This window comes from Elephantulus edwardii, unplaced genomic scaffold (assembly GCF_000299155.1).
Source record: "Elephantulus edwardii isolate Elephantulus edwardi_28Jun2011 unplaced genomic scaffold, EleEdw1.0 scaffold00003, whole genome shotgun sequence".
NCBI lineage: Eukaryota > Metazoa > Chordata > Mammalia > Macroscelidea > Macroscelididae > Elephantulus > Elephantulus edwardii.
In genome coordinates, this window is record NW_006399753.1 from 21,177,271 (window position 1) to 21,190,823 (window position 13,553).

Below are 13,553 nucleotides of genomic sequence, written 5' to 3' on the forward strand. Positions count from 1 at the left end.
TGGAACGCTTCACGAATTTGCGTGTCATCCTGGCGCAGGGGCCATGCTAATCTTCTCTGTATCGTTCCAATTTTAGTATATGTGCTGCCGAAGCGAGCACCTTCCATCTTTCTAAGCATGGTGTACTCTTCCAAAGGATACTCTCCTAGCAACATGCATAATGCTCATAGCAGATCTTTCAGATAATAGGGCTTCATTCAGAATACATCCAGCACTTTTCCACTTCTTACCACTTTATTAGAAGCTGCTTCATGTTTTAATTACCTCTCAATTTGTCTCCCCATTTCTCTACTTTTTGCCCTCTATACCACTTTTAAAAATTTGTTTCAGAGAATTTCAGATATTCACAAGTGATAATATATATCCATCTATTCGTTATATATCTACCATTTAGTTTCCATAATCACCAGCTTAATAGCCCCATTGTTAAAATTTACATCACATGCTTTTACACTAATTAAAACTATCCTAGGACTTGAAGAAGATCAAAGACTGCAACCTTCAATACGGATAGCATCTCATCATTAAGAAAACAAAAATCATCACTACTCAACCAATAGGCAGCATCATTATAGATAAAGAAAAGATGGAGACTGTCAGCAACTTCATCTTAATTGGATCCACAGTCCGTACACTTGGTACCAGCAGTCAGGAGATCAGGAGACTTATTGCACCAGAAAGATTTATAATCAGGGACCTCTCCAAATTACTGAGCAGTGATGTCAGTTTGAGGACTAAGGTGAACCTGATTCAGGCCATGATCTTTTCAGTCACAATCAACAATGACTAAGGATGACAGAAGAATTTATCTCTGAACTGTGGTGTTGAGTGCTGAATATCATCCATGAACTGCCACAAAAAAAATGTCTTGGAGAAGGTGCAGCCAGAGTGCTCCTTGGAGGCAAAGATGATGAAGTTTCATCTGACATACTTGGGGCATGTTGTTAGGAGAGGTTATTCCTTGGAGAGGAGCATCTTTCTTGGAAAGAAGAAGGGACAGTGAAGGAGAGGAAGACCCTCACCTAGATGTGTTGCTACAGTCACTGCAGTAATAGGCTTGAGTGGGTCAGAGGTTGTGAAGATGGCACAGGATAGGCCAGAGTTCAGATCTCTTGTTCTCAACGCGACAGCATTTACCTAAGAACACCACCAGTGGCTTCACAGAGGAAGTGGGTGGCATCGTGAATTAAGCATTGGGCTGCTACCCAAAAGATTCATGGTTTGAATCATTACCTGTTCCTTGGGAGAAGGAGGAGGTAGTCTGCTTCTGCTAAGATTTACAGCCTCGCAGGGGGAAAAATTATGTAAACTGAAACCATAACCAAACACTCTGAGAGAAAGAATTGTAGGTTTCAAGGGTTTCAGACCATAATCTATGGGGACATGAAAGTCTATGGCATAATAGTCCACAAAGTAGTCCACAAAGGCAGTGTTCGAAATCCTACTTTGCTGAGTATGGACTGGAGTTTTGAAGCTTGCAGACAGCTAGTGAAGCAAGCCGATTATTGGTCTCTTCCTGTTTGGGACAAAGAAGATGGGAGAAGATGCATATAAACAATTGTTCAGAAGACTAATAGACTGCTTGAACTGTAAACTCCACAATGCTGAGACCAGTAGAACTAGATAGTACCTGGCAACCAATGCTGACCATTTGAAAAGGGATCCCAGTAGAGGATTCTGGATAGTGGGAGAAAAATGTGAAATAAAACTCAAATATAATAAAAATGATCAGCCTTGCTGGGCTAATAGAGATTAGTGGGACTCCTGACACTATATCCTCTATTACCTTTTAAGTGTGGAATTGAACTTGTTCCTGTGGCTCAGACTTGACCCAAACTATTGACAGGTCTTGAGAGTGAACATTAATAGCAGGACTTACTTCCTTCTTAAAACGGTCAAAGAAAAGGAAATGAGAAAGATCTGGCAGGGATCTGAAAAGACAGGATAATGAGGGACATGTCCTTGGAGAGGGACATCATGGTTGGGAGGGTGGAGGGACAGCACAGGACAGGAAGACCCTCTATGAGGTGGATTGATTCAGTGACTGGGGTAATCGGGATGGGTGTGTTAGAGGCAGTGCGATTGGCACAGGATAGAGCAGGGTTTAGGGCTGTTGTACATAGGGTCGCTATGAGTCGCAAACGACTCGATGTCACATAACAACAACAACAACAATGCATGGGAATGATTGCATGAAATACAGTGTGAATGAAGAATAGTGTGAAATACAGTGTATATGAACTTTGTAAGCAAACTGATAGAAAGTAAAAATTTTTTAAAAACAATCAACCATACAAGATCTAAAGGGCTGCATCTCTCTAAGAATAAAGCTCAGAAGGCAAGAAGGGTTAGGACAGAAAACATGAATGACACTGAGGAACTGAGAAGCGTGTTGTTACAGTGTGGGGATTGTCATCAATGCCCTAAAGCAAAATGTGGATGAAATGATTGAATGGGAAACCAGTTTATAAACGTTTCCTTAAATGACAATAAAAATTTAAAACAACAACAAAAACGAACAAGCAAAAAACTCTGAAAGGGAGAATAAAAGAAAGATTCACGGCCAAGGACACTGGGCAGTTCTGCCCTGTGTGGTATAGTCGATATGAGTTAGAATTGACTTGAGGGCAGAAGAATGGTGGCTTTGCTTTATTGTTGAGCGTCTACATAGCAAAATAAAAACCAATTCCCCAGTTTCCTCAGGAATAATTCAGGGAGGTTGGTTACATTCTTTGAGTTGTTGAACCAGACTCACCATCTCTTTCAGACATGTTTCTCCCTCATTGTTGTAAATTCATTGGCTTCCAACTCCTTTTTGTGTCCTGGAAGGCTCCCTTTCTTCCCTTTTCCAGTTCACCTCCTTACTGTTCTCTTTATTATGAGCCAGCCATACTTTTCTCCCATTAGCCATACGGGAGATCTGAAGTTCGAGTGGTTGGTGACCTGGACAGGTTCACACTGGAAGCCTGGTATGCAGGTAGGTTCTCTGACGCTTCCCTATTACATCACATTGCTGGGCTTCTAACTGGATAAGTGCTTACAGTGGACATAAAATGGATTTGGAAGTCAGACACACCTGGTTGCAGAATTTGTTGTTAGGTGCCAGCAATTCAAAGTGACCCTGTGCACAACAGCCCTAAACCCTGCTCTGTCCTGTACCAATCTTTATTGTCTCCGACACAACTGCCCCTCTACCCCCGTCACTGAATCAATCCATTTTATCAAGGGTCTTCCCCTCCTACACTGTCCCTCCACCCTCCCAAGCATGACGTTGTTTTCCAAGGACTGATTCCTCCTTGCAACATGTCCAAAGTATGTCAGATGGAGCTTGAGAAATCCTTGCCTCCAAGAATCCTTGGCACAGAATTAAGACTCTGGCATTTGCTAGCTCTATGAACTTCTTTAGTTTCTCTGAGCTTGTGTTTCCTAATATCCACTGTGGGGTTATGTAATACATGTACTATTACTAGGAAGATTATATGAGTAAAACATGTAATATAGATGTAGCTCAAATAAGTTTCATACTTATCCCCAAAACCTCTCCCAAAATTTGTGCATATTAAGATAACACCCTTAGACTTGTAAAGAAGATGGATTTGAGGCAGAGAAAGAAAAAGAACTAGTTCTGGAAATGTATGTTATTATATGTAATTATACTATTCTGTTGCTTTTTATTGTTTCTACAGAGATTTGTGTGGAGAGAAGCAAACCATAGGGGCATTACTCACTAAGTATGCTCGTTCTTCAATGCAAAATGGTGTGAAAGTTTACAATTCAAGAAGACCTATTCCTTAAAGACTGAAACCATCGTTTTTTGGGATTAAAGTTCCTTTCTAAAGTTACTGGGTACAAGAAAAAAGACCTTCATGTATTTTCATTTTGAAGTGTTTTCTTTTTCTTACTCCTAATTTAAAAACTCATCCTTAAAGATATTTTTCCTTCGTCCTCAGCATTTTCTCTTTTGTATTTGTAAATAAAATTCCCTACTTCCTTCTGTTTATATTCTTGAATATAAAAGGTTAATGTTGTATCTGTCCGGTTAAATTTATATTATTAAGACAGTTTTTGTTTTGTTTTGCTTTAGTAAGATGTGTGAGTGTGTCTATTTTTTTATTTTGTTGTTGTTGTGTACCGTCGAGCGGGAACTGACCCACAGCTGACCTTGAGGTGGGTTTTCAGAAGCAGTTAGTGACACAGGAGGAGATGGCCCATCCTCCCTTGGAGCAGCTGGTGGCTTTGAATCACAAGCCTTCAGGATTGCAGCGCAGCTTCTTGCCACTGGTCCACCAGAGCTCCTGTAGACAGTCTTAACACTGATAGTGAAAGTATGATTTCCTATGCTTAGTATATCTCTGATGTACTACACTGGAATGTTAGAGTTTTTAAATATTTGAAATTTCATTTGTTTCACTGTGATTTCATGTTGGAGTCATTCATGTATTTAAATATTTTTCAGAAAACTGAATAGTACTGCTTTTGTAGCACAGAATTACTGATTTACTTACAAGTCTTCTTTCAAGTACACAATTTCCTTTCTACTTCCAACCATTCACTGAAACAACTCAAAGCTATCAGTTATTAAAGTAGTTGCTTGAATTGACTTGGCAATTACTCTCCTGTTGGCTTGGCTCGTGCACACTTGCACTTTAAGACGATACGGGTTTGCTCCTTAATCCAATGTGAAAAATATGAATAGAATTTTTTTTCAAGTTGTAGTAGGTACTGCCCAGTTGCCTCCATTCATAGCAACCTTATGTGAAACAGAGTGAGATACTGCCTGCAATGATTAATGATCATTTCAATAATAGAGAACACTGGCAGAGATGTTCTAATGAAAATACACAAATAATTTCTAGTTTAGAATGCTTGATAAGGTTCTTCCATCATTTTATTTGCTTAATTTGTTTTGGCTAAGACCATCGCTCCAATTACATTTGTTGTTGTTGTTGTTGTTATGTGCCGTCGAGTCGTTTGCGACTCATAGCGACCCTATGTACAACAGCCCTAAACTGTGCTCTATCCTGTACCAATCTCATTGCCTCTGACACACCCATCCTGATTACCCCAGTCACTGAATCAATCCATCTCACAGAGGGTCTTCCCCTAATGTTCATAATAATTTTACATGACCAGGACATAGAGTGAGTAGGCCATAATTAAATCTGATTTAAGGTTTAAAAATGTTAGTGGGTAATGGTTGACAAAGACTAATTTATAGGAATTTAGAACTATTTTGTACATGGAATGTAAATACAACGGCTTAAAAAGAAACCATTTTCAATAAAGTGTTAGTCCTACATGAATGTGAATTACATGCTAGTTTCTTTTGTTTTTAATACTGAGGCAGGGGTACCAAGAGTTTGATAGACTGATTAGAGCCTTGGCAGTCTCAGCTTTTAAATCACTGCGTTTTAATAATGTCTGTTCACATCAAGAAAACAAAATTCTTCACCACCAGGACAATAGGCAACATCATGATGGAGAGATAGAAATTGTCCTTGATTTCATATTACTTGAGTCCAGAGTCAACATGTTTGGCACCAGCAGTCAGGAAATCCAAAGACATATTGAATTGGGAAAGTGCTGTCAGAGACTTCCCCAAAATGCTGAAAAGTAATATTGTCAGTTTGAAGACTTGTTATGTCCCATTGAGTTCATTCAATTCAAAATAACCCTATGTACGACAGCTCTGAACCCTGCCCTCTGCTGAGCCATTCTCTTTTTGTCTCTGCCACACCTACCTCCATTGCCCTAGTCACTGAGTTCATCCATCTCATCCAGGCTCTTCTCTCTTGCACTGTTCCTCCACCCTTCTAAGCATGATGTCCAAAGACTGGTCTCTCCTGGCAAAATGCCCAAAGTATTTGAGACTAGTCTCAAAACCTTTGCCTCTTAGGAGTAGCTTGGTCTCACCCTCTCGGGACAAACCTGTTTGTTCTTTTAACAGTCCGCAGTATCTTTAGTACCTCTTCTTCAGCACCACAACTCAAAGCATTGATTCTTCTATCATCCTTTGTCATTTTCCAGCTCTCTGATGCATAACAAGTAATTGTGAAGGCTATGGCCTGGGTTAGGTGCACCTTAGTGTTCAGACAGTTGCTCTCTAGTATTCTGAAGAGGTCCCAGACAACAGATTTTTCTCAGTCCCGTTTGTCTTTTGATATCCTAACTGCTGGTGCCAAGAGTGTTGATTGTGGAATCAAGCAAGCTGAAATTGTCAGTAATTTCAGTATCTTCCTCTATCATGCTGCCAGTTGGCCACGTGGTGGGAAGACTAAGGTGCACCTAATTCAAACTATGATCCTTTCCCATAATTGCTATGCAGCTCAAAGTTGCACCGTGAAAAAGAAGAATCGATGCCTTTGTGTTAGAAAAGAGTGCTGAATATCCCATGGACTGCCAAAAGTACAAACGTCTTGGAAAAAGTGCAGGCAGGGTCTTCTTTGCAGGCAAAGATAGTAAGACTTGATCTCATATACTTTGGGCATGTTGTTAGAAGCAGCCAATCCTTGGAAATAAGGACTTTTGCTTGCAAAGGTCGAAGGTCGACAGAGGAAGGGAAGACCCTCAATGAGACGGGTTAACACAGTGACTATTAAGGTGGGCTTGAGTATGTCAGAGATGATGAGGATAGCTCGGGATAGGGCAGGGTTCACGTCGATTGCTCTCTGGGTTGCTATGAGTCATAAGCGACTCAGGACACTTAAAAATAGCGGGTAAGGAGTTGTGTTGCCAACCCAAAGTTACAGTTCAAATCCACCAGTTGCTTCACTAGACGGGCAATCTCTCCTGCAATGACAGCCTGCAAAAACCCGCTCGAAGGCGAACTGTGGGCTTGTTCAACTGCACGCCCAAGAACTGTGTTCCTGGAGCAGGTGAGGGACAAGCCCACGCGTCTTCCTGGCCCGTGGAGACATCCATCATTACTGCCAAACCCAATCTCCAAATTATTCAGTGTTTTCTCCGAGCTTTAATCATTCCCAAATGCAATGTTTCCGCCTTTCCCACCAGCCTGCTCGCTGTACCCGCTCATACGTCTCCGCATTTTCCGAACTTTTCATAATCTCGCCCCACTCTGGCTCCACGTGCGCGCTAAACGTCAAAACACCGCCAAATCGCCTAAGCCCCGCCCGCAGGCCGTGCACTTCCTGGTCCCGCCCCTCGGCAGGCGCACTTCCGGTGACGTCGGGTCGGAGGTGAAGGCGGCGCCGGGCCTGCCGGGTGATCGGGGCTGGCGGTTGATAAGAGGAGCTTTTCGCATCTGCCAAGTTCGGCGGAGACTTTGGGATCGCAGGGCCGGGGGAGGCGTGTCGGGGGCGCCGGCCCGTCCGGGGGTGCGGGATCGAGTCCGCGCGCCGTGCCGCCCGGATCGCGGGGAGACGGGGGGTCCCCGAGTCCGGTGATGCCCTGCAGCCCCCGGGAAGTCGGGCCGCCAGGCTTCGCCCGAGCGCTCCATGCCGCCCACTGGCCTAGAGCCCGCCAGGATGAACAGGAAGAAGGGGGACAAGGGCTTTGAAAGCCCGAGACCCTATAAACTATAAGTATTTTCCCCTTCATCCTACCCCCCTTCCTTCTCTTGGGAATTCTGTTCTCGATGATGAGATGTTGCAACTGCTGGAAAACCAGATCCAATGTCACTGTGATGGAACTGCTGTTTATAGGGTGGAAATGTCCCAGTCCTTCATGTTGCAGATTTAATGGGCTTGCAGATTAATAAACCTTCAGGTTCCAAACTGGGCTTCTCTCAAAGCAAGTCTAGCCCTGTTACTAGTGATCGATTTCAAACAAGTTGTCCCGGTGGGTGGGGTTTTGAAGTGTAAGATTAAAGGTGTCATTTTTTGCCTTATTGAAGATAACAGCCTCTATTCAAGCCTGGGTAGAATTACGCTTCCACTTAATAATGCTAATAATTTTTTTCTTTCTTCTATTTTTTGTTTCTGATATACGACCCATCAGGTGGTCTGCATAAACAACATAAACTTCCAGAGGAAATCTGTGGTGGTAAGTGTGTTCTCAGTAGTTCCAAATCCACCCTGTACACTTCTTAAGAACTGCGCTTCAGATAACTGCGCTTCAAGAAGCAGTAAGAATTGGAATTCAAGTTCGTTCATTTCCAAAGTTCAAGGCTTTTCTGCTAGACCCTACTGCTTCTTCAGTCTCCCCTTTGTTTTTTTCCTCTATTTTTAAAATTTAAATCTTGTTCCTGCTGACCTATTATGGATGGCAAGGCCGTCTCCTTTCTAAGGTATATGCTTCAGGTAAATTGCCCACTGTCTACTTAACTTGTAGTAACAATATATAACCGTCTGTGAACTGTTGTTCCTTGAAGGCAGAAACAGTTCACAGATAACCCTCCAGCAAATTTTCAGAGGCAGTAAATTGGCACAGGATAAAGCAGAGTAGCTATGAGGTGCAAGCAACTTGATGGCACTTAAGAACAACAAATCGCATGTGATAGATTACCTTTCTCTCCCACAGAGAAACGTGGATTTGAACCCAGTGCCTTCATGTTGGTGGTACAACTTCTCAATACTCCTGTGAACCACTTGTGAAATTATCTGCTGCTTAGAAGCATTTACTGCTTCTAGACTCAATCATAGATTTTTCCCTACTTGCCTGAACATCATGGCGCTTCCTGTGTCCTGATCTACCTCTTAGGAGCAGGGACTCGGGGATCTTTTGCTCACCAGCCTCCTCCTGGATTTAAGGCTCCCTGATGGCACTGTGGTAGAGCTCTCAGTTGTTACCTGAAAAGTCAGTTGTTGAGAATCACCAGTTGCTTCCTTGCCGACATATAGGTCTGTTGCGAGTAATCTGTGTGAAAGGTTTATATCCCTGGAAACTCATTGATGTGGTTCTGTTCTGTAACACTGGGCCAATAGCAATTGAGATTGACTCAGTTATCAAGGATTTTGCTTCTGGTTTTCATTGTCTTTCTTTTCCCTTGCCCATGCTTTTCCCCCTCCTGTTTGGTCGCCAGTGGCTTCATTCACCTTTTTGCTGGCAGGTGCACTAGTTCATTGATTATGAACATGAACTACTGTGATGATGAAGTATACATATGTCACCCCTGTTTGCTCACCAGGACAACTGCGTTTGAAATTAAGATTCTTAAAGAGCAATTGTGTTTATGTATCTGTTCTGAATTATATATATATTTTTTTAATGCAGCATATATATGAATAGTAAAAGATAAAAATAAACCAAGTTCTGAAACATACCAAACTTAAATATAATGAAATTGTAATCTTTGCCTTTTCAGGGATTTGTGGAATTGACAATTTTTCCCACGGTTGCAAACTTGAATAGAATCAAGTTGAACAGCAAACAGTGCAGAATATACCGTGTCAGGGTCAACGATTTAGAAGCTGCTTTCATTTACAATGACCCAACCTTGGAAGTTTGCCACAGTGAATCCAAACAGTAAGTGAAACATTTTTGTATTTGCTATTTCTGACAGTTGTGCTTGTCTCCTGTGACTAGATTGATTTTTTTCCAATACATTTTTCTTTGACTTTGGATCACATTTTTTTCTTTTTCTAAATTATTTCCTGATTGAAGCAAGAAGCAGTCATCCTAACAGAACAAGACGAAACTACATGGTTTAAAGCCATAGTGTGTGTTAGGGTTTTATTTTTTCACCATACACACCCAGTATGTATGCTGGACAAATAATCCTACAAGCTGGACTCTGGGAAGAAGCCCTATCTCAGGATTGGAGGAAGGCTCATCAACAACCTGCATTACACAGATGACACAACCTTGTTGTTGAAAGTGAAGAGGGCAGAACAACTATGCACTATCATCTCACCCCAGTAATATTAGCAAAATTTGACAGAACAGTAAACAACAAATGCTGGCGAGGTTGCAGAAAAATTGAAAACCTTATTCACTGTTGGTGGCAGTGTAAAATGGTGCAACCACTATGAAAGGCAATGTGGTGCTTTCTCATAAAGTTGGAAATAGAGATACCATGTGACCCAGCAATTCCAGTACTGCAAATATACCCTAAAAAGACCATAACTGCCACCCAAGCAGATATATACACATCCATGTTTATCACAGTTTTGTTCACAATAGCAAGAGTTGGAAAAAATGTAAGTTCCCATCAACAAACAAATGGATAGAGAAGCTGTGGTATATTCACACAGTGGAATATTGTGCTGCATTGAAAAATAAGGAATTCATGAAATATTATTCAAAATGGGTGACCCTGGAGGACGTTATGCGAAGTGAAATATCTCAGTCACAAAGGACAAATACTGCATAATTCCACTGTTACAAAATAAGACTGACATCAGAGTTGGGGGGGAAATCTAAGAATATAGGGGATAAATAATGTATACTGTATTGAAATAGATGAGAGAAAGACCTGTTTGAAAGGAATATATTATTAGGTATTATTTTCATGACAAGAGTCCATAATGAGAGGGGAGGAGATTATATAATAAAGATTTGGTTTGGTTTTGTTTTCACTTTTCAAAGAAGCAACTGGGGAGGGGGAGAGGTGGGCAGGGTGGAAAATGAGCAACAATGAATGAATGGAAACCCAAAATCTCTGAACTTTCATTAAAATTTCAATAAAAATAAAAGTGAAGAGGGCTTGAAGCACTTAAGGAAAAAGATTGACAGCTAATGCCTTGAGTACAGATTAAATCTTAACATCAAGAAAACAAAAATCTTTACTACTGGACAAAAAAATAACATGATAAATGGAGAAGAGAAATGAGATTGAATTGCCAAGAATTTAATTTTGCATGGTTTCTACAAATAGCACCCATGGAAGTATCAGTCAAGAAATTAACTTAAGTATTGCATTGGGCAAATCTGTTAGAGACCTCTTTAAAATGCTAAAGAGAAAAGATGTCACTTTAAAGACTAAGGTGGCCCTGACCCATACATGTGACAATTGGAATTATGAATGAAGAAGGAAGACTGAAGAAGAATTAATGTCTTTGAAGTGTGTTGATGAAGAGTATGGAACATGGACTGCCATAAGAACAAAGATGTTTTAGAAGAAGGAAGGTCAGAGTACTCCTTAGAGACAAGGACGGACTGGTACAGTAACTGCAGCACTGAGCTTAATTAAGCATAATGACAAGGATGGCACGGGATTGGGTAACACTTTGGTCTATTGTATAGAGGGGTACTATGAGTTGGAGTTGATGACATCTAACAACAACACTGGAGAATATTTGGTGTCTTTTAAGATGTATAAACAGTGTAAAATTAAAGCTGCATATTTGGTTCAAAATGTTTGTTAACCCTTCCCAACATAGGTTAGTTATTTTTCCTTCTTCTTTCATCTTTCTCCTGATGGCTTGTGGATTTGAGCTGTCACCCTTTAAGTTAGCAGCCCATTGTAATCATTAAGCCCCCAGAGCTCCCTATGTAAATCCATAGGCTTGACTTTGATATTTATTATGGTCATGTGCTGCTCACTTGATTCAATATCCTGTAGTTTGAATGGCTACTTTTCAGGCCTTTTTTCATCTCAATGTCATATGTACATTTTGGCACTGGTAGGTTTTTTACTTTTTGAATGTTTTCTTCAGGCAAGTAGAATTAACAATTCGTAGGACTTTTTTTTTTTTTACTGTCTTACTTGATTATACTCGTCATATTTGTACTGTTGTTGTTGTTAAGTGCGTCGAGTCGCAGGCGACTCATAACGACCCTATAAAGGAGAGTCCTCGACGCTTGGGTACCTTTCATCCTCTCTCCAGGTTCATAGGGTTTCCAGAGGCAAGTTATTACGGAAGTGGACGCCACTCCTCCTTCCAAGCTTGTTTTAATCGGGGAGCTCCACCCCACTCTCTGTCTACATTGGGTAACCAACCATTAACTCATTTGACACACATCAGTGTCACAGTGTTCACCCTCACAGCAACCACAAGTGACCACTGTACGGCAACTTGTACACCAGGGCTATACGACCTAGAGAACATATTATAAACTACATTTGAGTACTTGTTATTATAAAGTTTGATAGATAGATTGAATTCTATCATTTCTTTGATGATGGATATTCCAGAATGTCATCATAGACTATATTTAGACAAGACAGTGTGTTAACTAGTTCTGGGCTTGTTGTTGTTGCTAGATACCATCTAGTTGATTCTGAGTCCTGGGGACTCTAGCACAGAGTGGAAATGCCCCTAGTGTTCCCTAGGCTGTAAATCTTTATGAGGAGCAAGAATACGAGGTCATTCTCTTGTGGAGCCATGGGTGGGTTCGAACTACTGACATTTTCGTTAACCACCAAGCCCTTAACCATACATAATATTGTCTTAAGATAGCAGTGTTCAGATTATAACCTACTGATATGCAAAATCAACATAATCTGGGCATTTGTGTAGGTTACGAGGCATCATCTGAGACCCACTGAATCAGAGACTCTGAAATGGGGTCTTGTAACTTGTGTTTTAACTGCCAGGCTGGAGACTCTAGCCTTGAGGAGTTGGGAGGACTGAGGAGAGAAGTTGTACCTTTAGGCAGGAAACTATGTCTTTTGACATGTTTATGATCCTCATAGCTTTAGAAGTTTTCCATTTATGAGATGAGACTTTTTTTAAAAATATGTTGGAAAAATCCAGGGAATCTCTGATTTACTTCTGTAACTTTGCGTTTCACTAAGGTGAAGTGTTGAAATGATCTTGTCGTACAGCCTTGTTGCTAGAACCACCGTAAAAATGACTACCAGATCACCTGCCTGAGGAATAGTAACACAAACAAGCAAGTAAGGGAGCCATTGCCTCGCCAGAAGCCAGGAAACCCACCCTCGCTGACCTGTGATGATGGAGTGAGATGCCCCATTTACTGGACGCAGAACAGCACACACATCTGCACAACCAGCAGTTTGTTTGTTGTTTCTGCTCAGTTCTCAGAGTAGATAACTTGTTAGCATGTTGAGGCTCCAAGCTTTTTTGCTGTTTCTTTTGTGGTGGTTACAGTCTCTGAACTTCTCCTTAGTGATAGGGAAGATCCATGAAAAGGAAGTGAGAAACAAGACTCTTTCCAAAAGCTAGCTTGGGAAATTGGGTAAGGTAGACCATACCTTAACGTTTATCATCTTCCCACTCTGTACTGTTACTGTTACGTGCTATTGTGTCAGAAGTGACTCATAGCTGATCCTCCAGCAGCTTTCTCAAAGACTAAATTACATAAGCTGAGCAATAAAAGAGATGCAAATCAAAACTGCAGTGAGCTACCATCTCACTCCAGTCACAGTGGCAAAGTTTAATAGGGCAGCAAGTAACAAATGTTGGACAGGATGTGGCAAGAAAGGAGCTCTTATACATTGTTGGTGAGATTGTAAAATGGTAGAACCATTTTGGAAGGCAGTTTGGAGCTTCCTCAAAAGCTGAACATAGACATTCCATAGGACCCAGCTATTCCACTACTTGGAATATACACTGAGAATTTGAGAACTGAGGCACAAATTGAGATTATTACACCAGTGTTTATAGCAGCATTATTCACCATAGCAAGAACATGTAAACAGCCCAGATGTCCAACTACAAACGAATGGATTGAGAAATTGTGGTACATTC

General features: G+C 41.2%; 2 protein-coding genes across 2 annotated transcripts in view; both read left to right on the forward strand.

Annotated features, from left to right (window-relative positions):
* DSCC1 (DNA replication and sister chromatid cohesion 1) overlaps window positions 1-3,880 on the forward strand; it is a 32,410-nt gene extending 28,530 nt beyond the window's left edge. Inside the window, exon 10 of the mRNA XM_006879474.1 lies at window positions 3,687-3,880. Coding sequence (XP_006879536.1) covers window positions 3,687-3,795 — 109 coding nt within the window. The 3' untranslated portion in view covers window positions 3,796-3,880. The remainder of the gene's footprint in view (window positions 1-3,686) is intronic.
* A 3,574-nt stretch (window positions 3,881-7,454) lies between these two features.
* The window catches only part of TAF2 (TAF2 RNA polymerase II, TATA box binding protein (TBP)-associated factor, 150kDa), a gene marked incomplete at its 3' end in the record, with an annotated part of 74,172 nt that continues 68,073 nt past the window's right edge, over window positions 7,455-13,553 (forward strand). Inside the window, exons 1-3 of the mRNA XM_006879475.1 lie at window positions 7,455-7,537; window positions 7,947-8,001; window positions 9,263-9,423. Of these exons, the coding sequence (XP_006879537.1) occupies window positions 7,455-7,537; window positions 7,947-8,001; window positions 9,263-9,423 (299 nt within the window). The remainder of the gene's footprint in view (window positions 7,538-7,946; window positions 8,002-9,262; window positions 9,424-13,553) is intronic.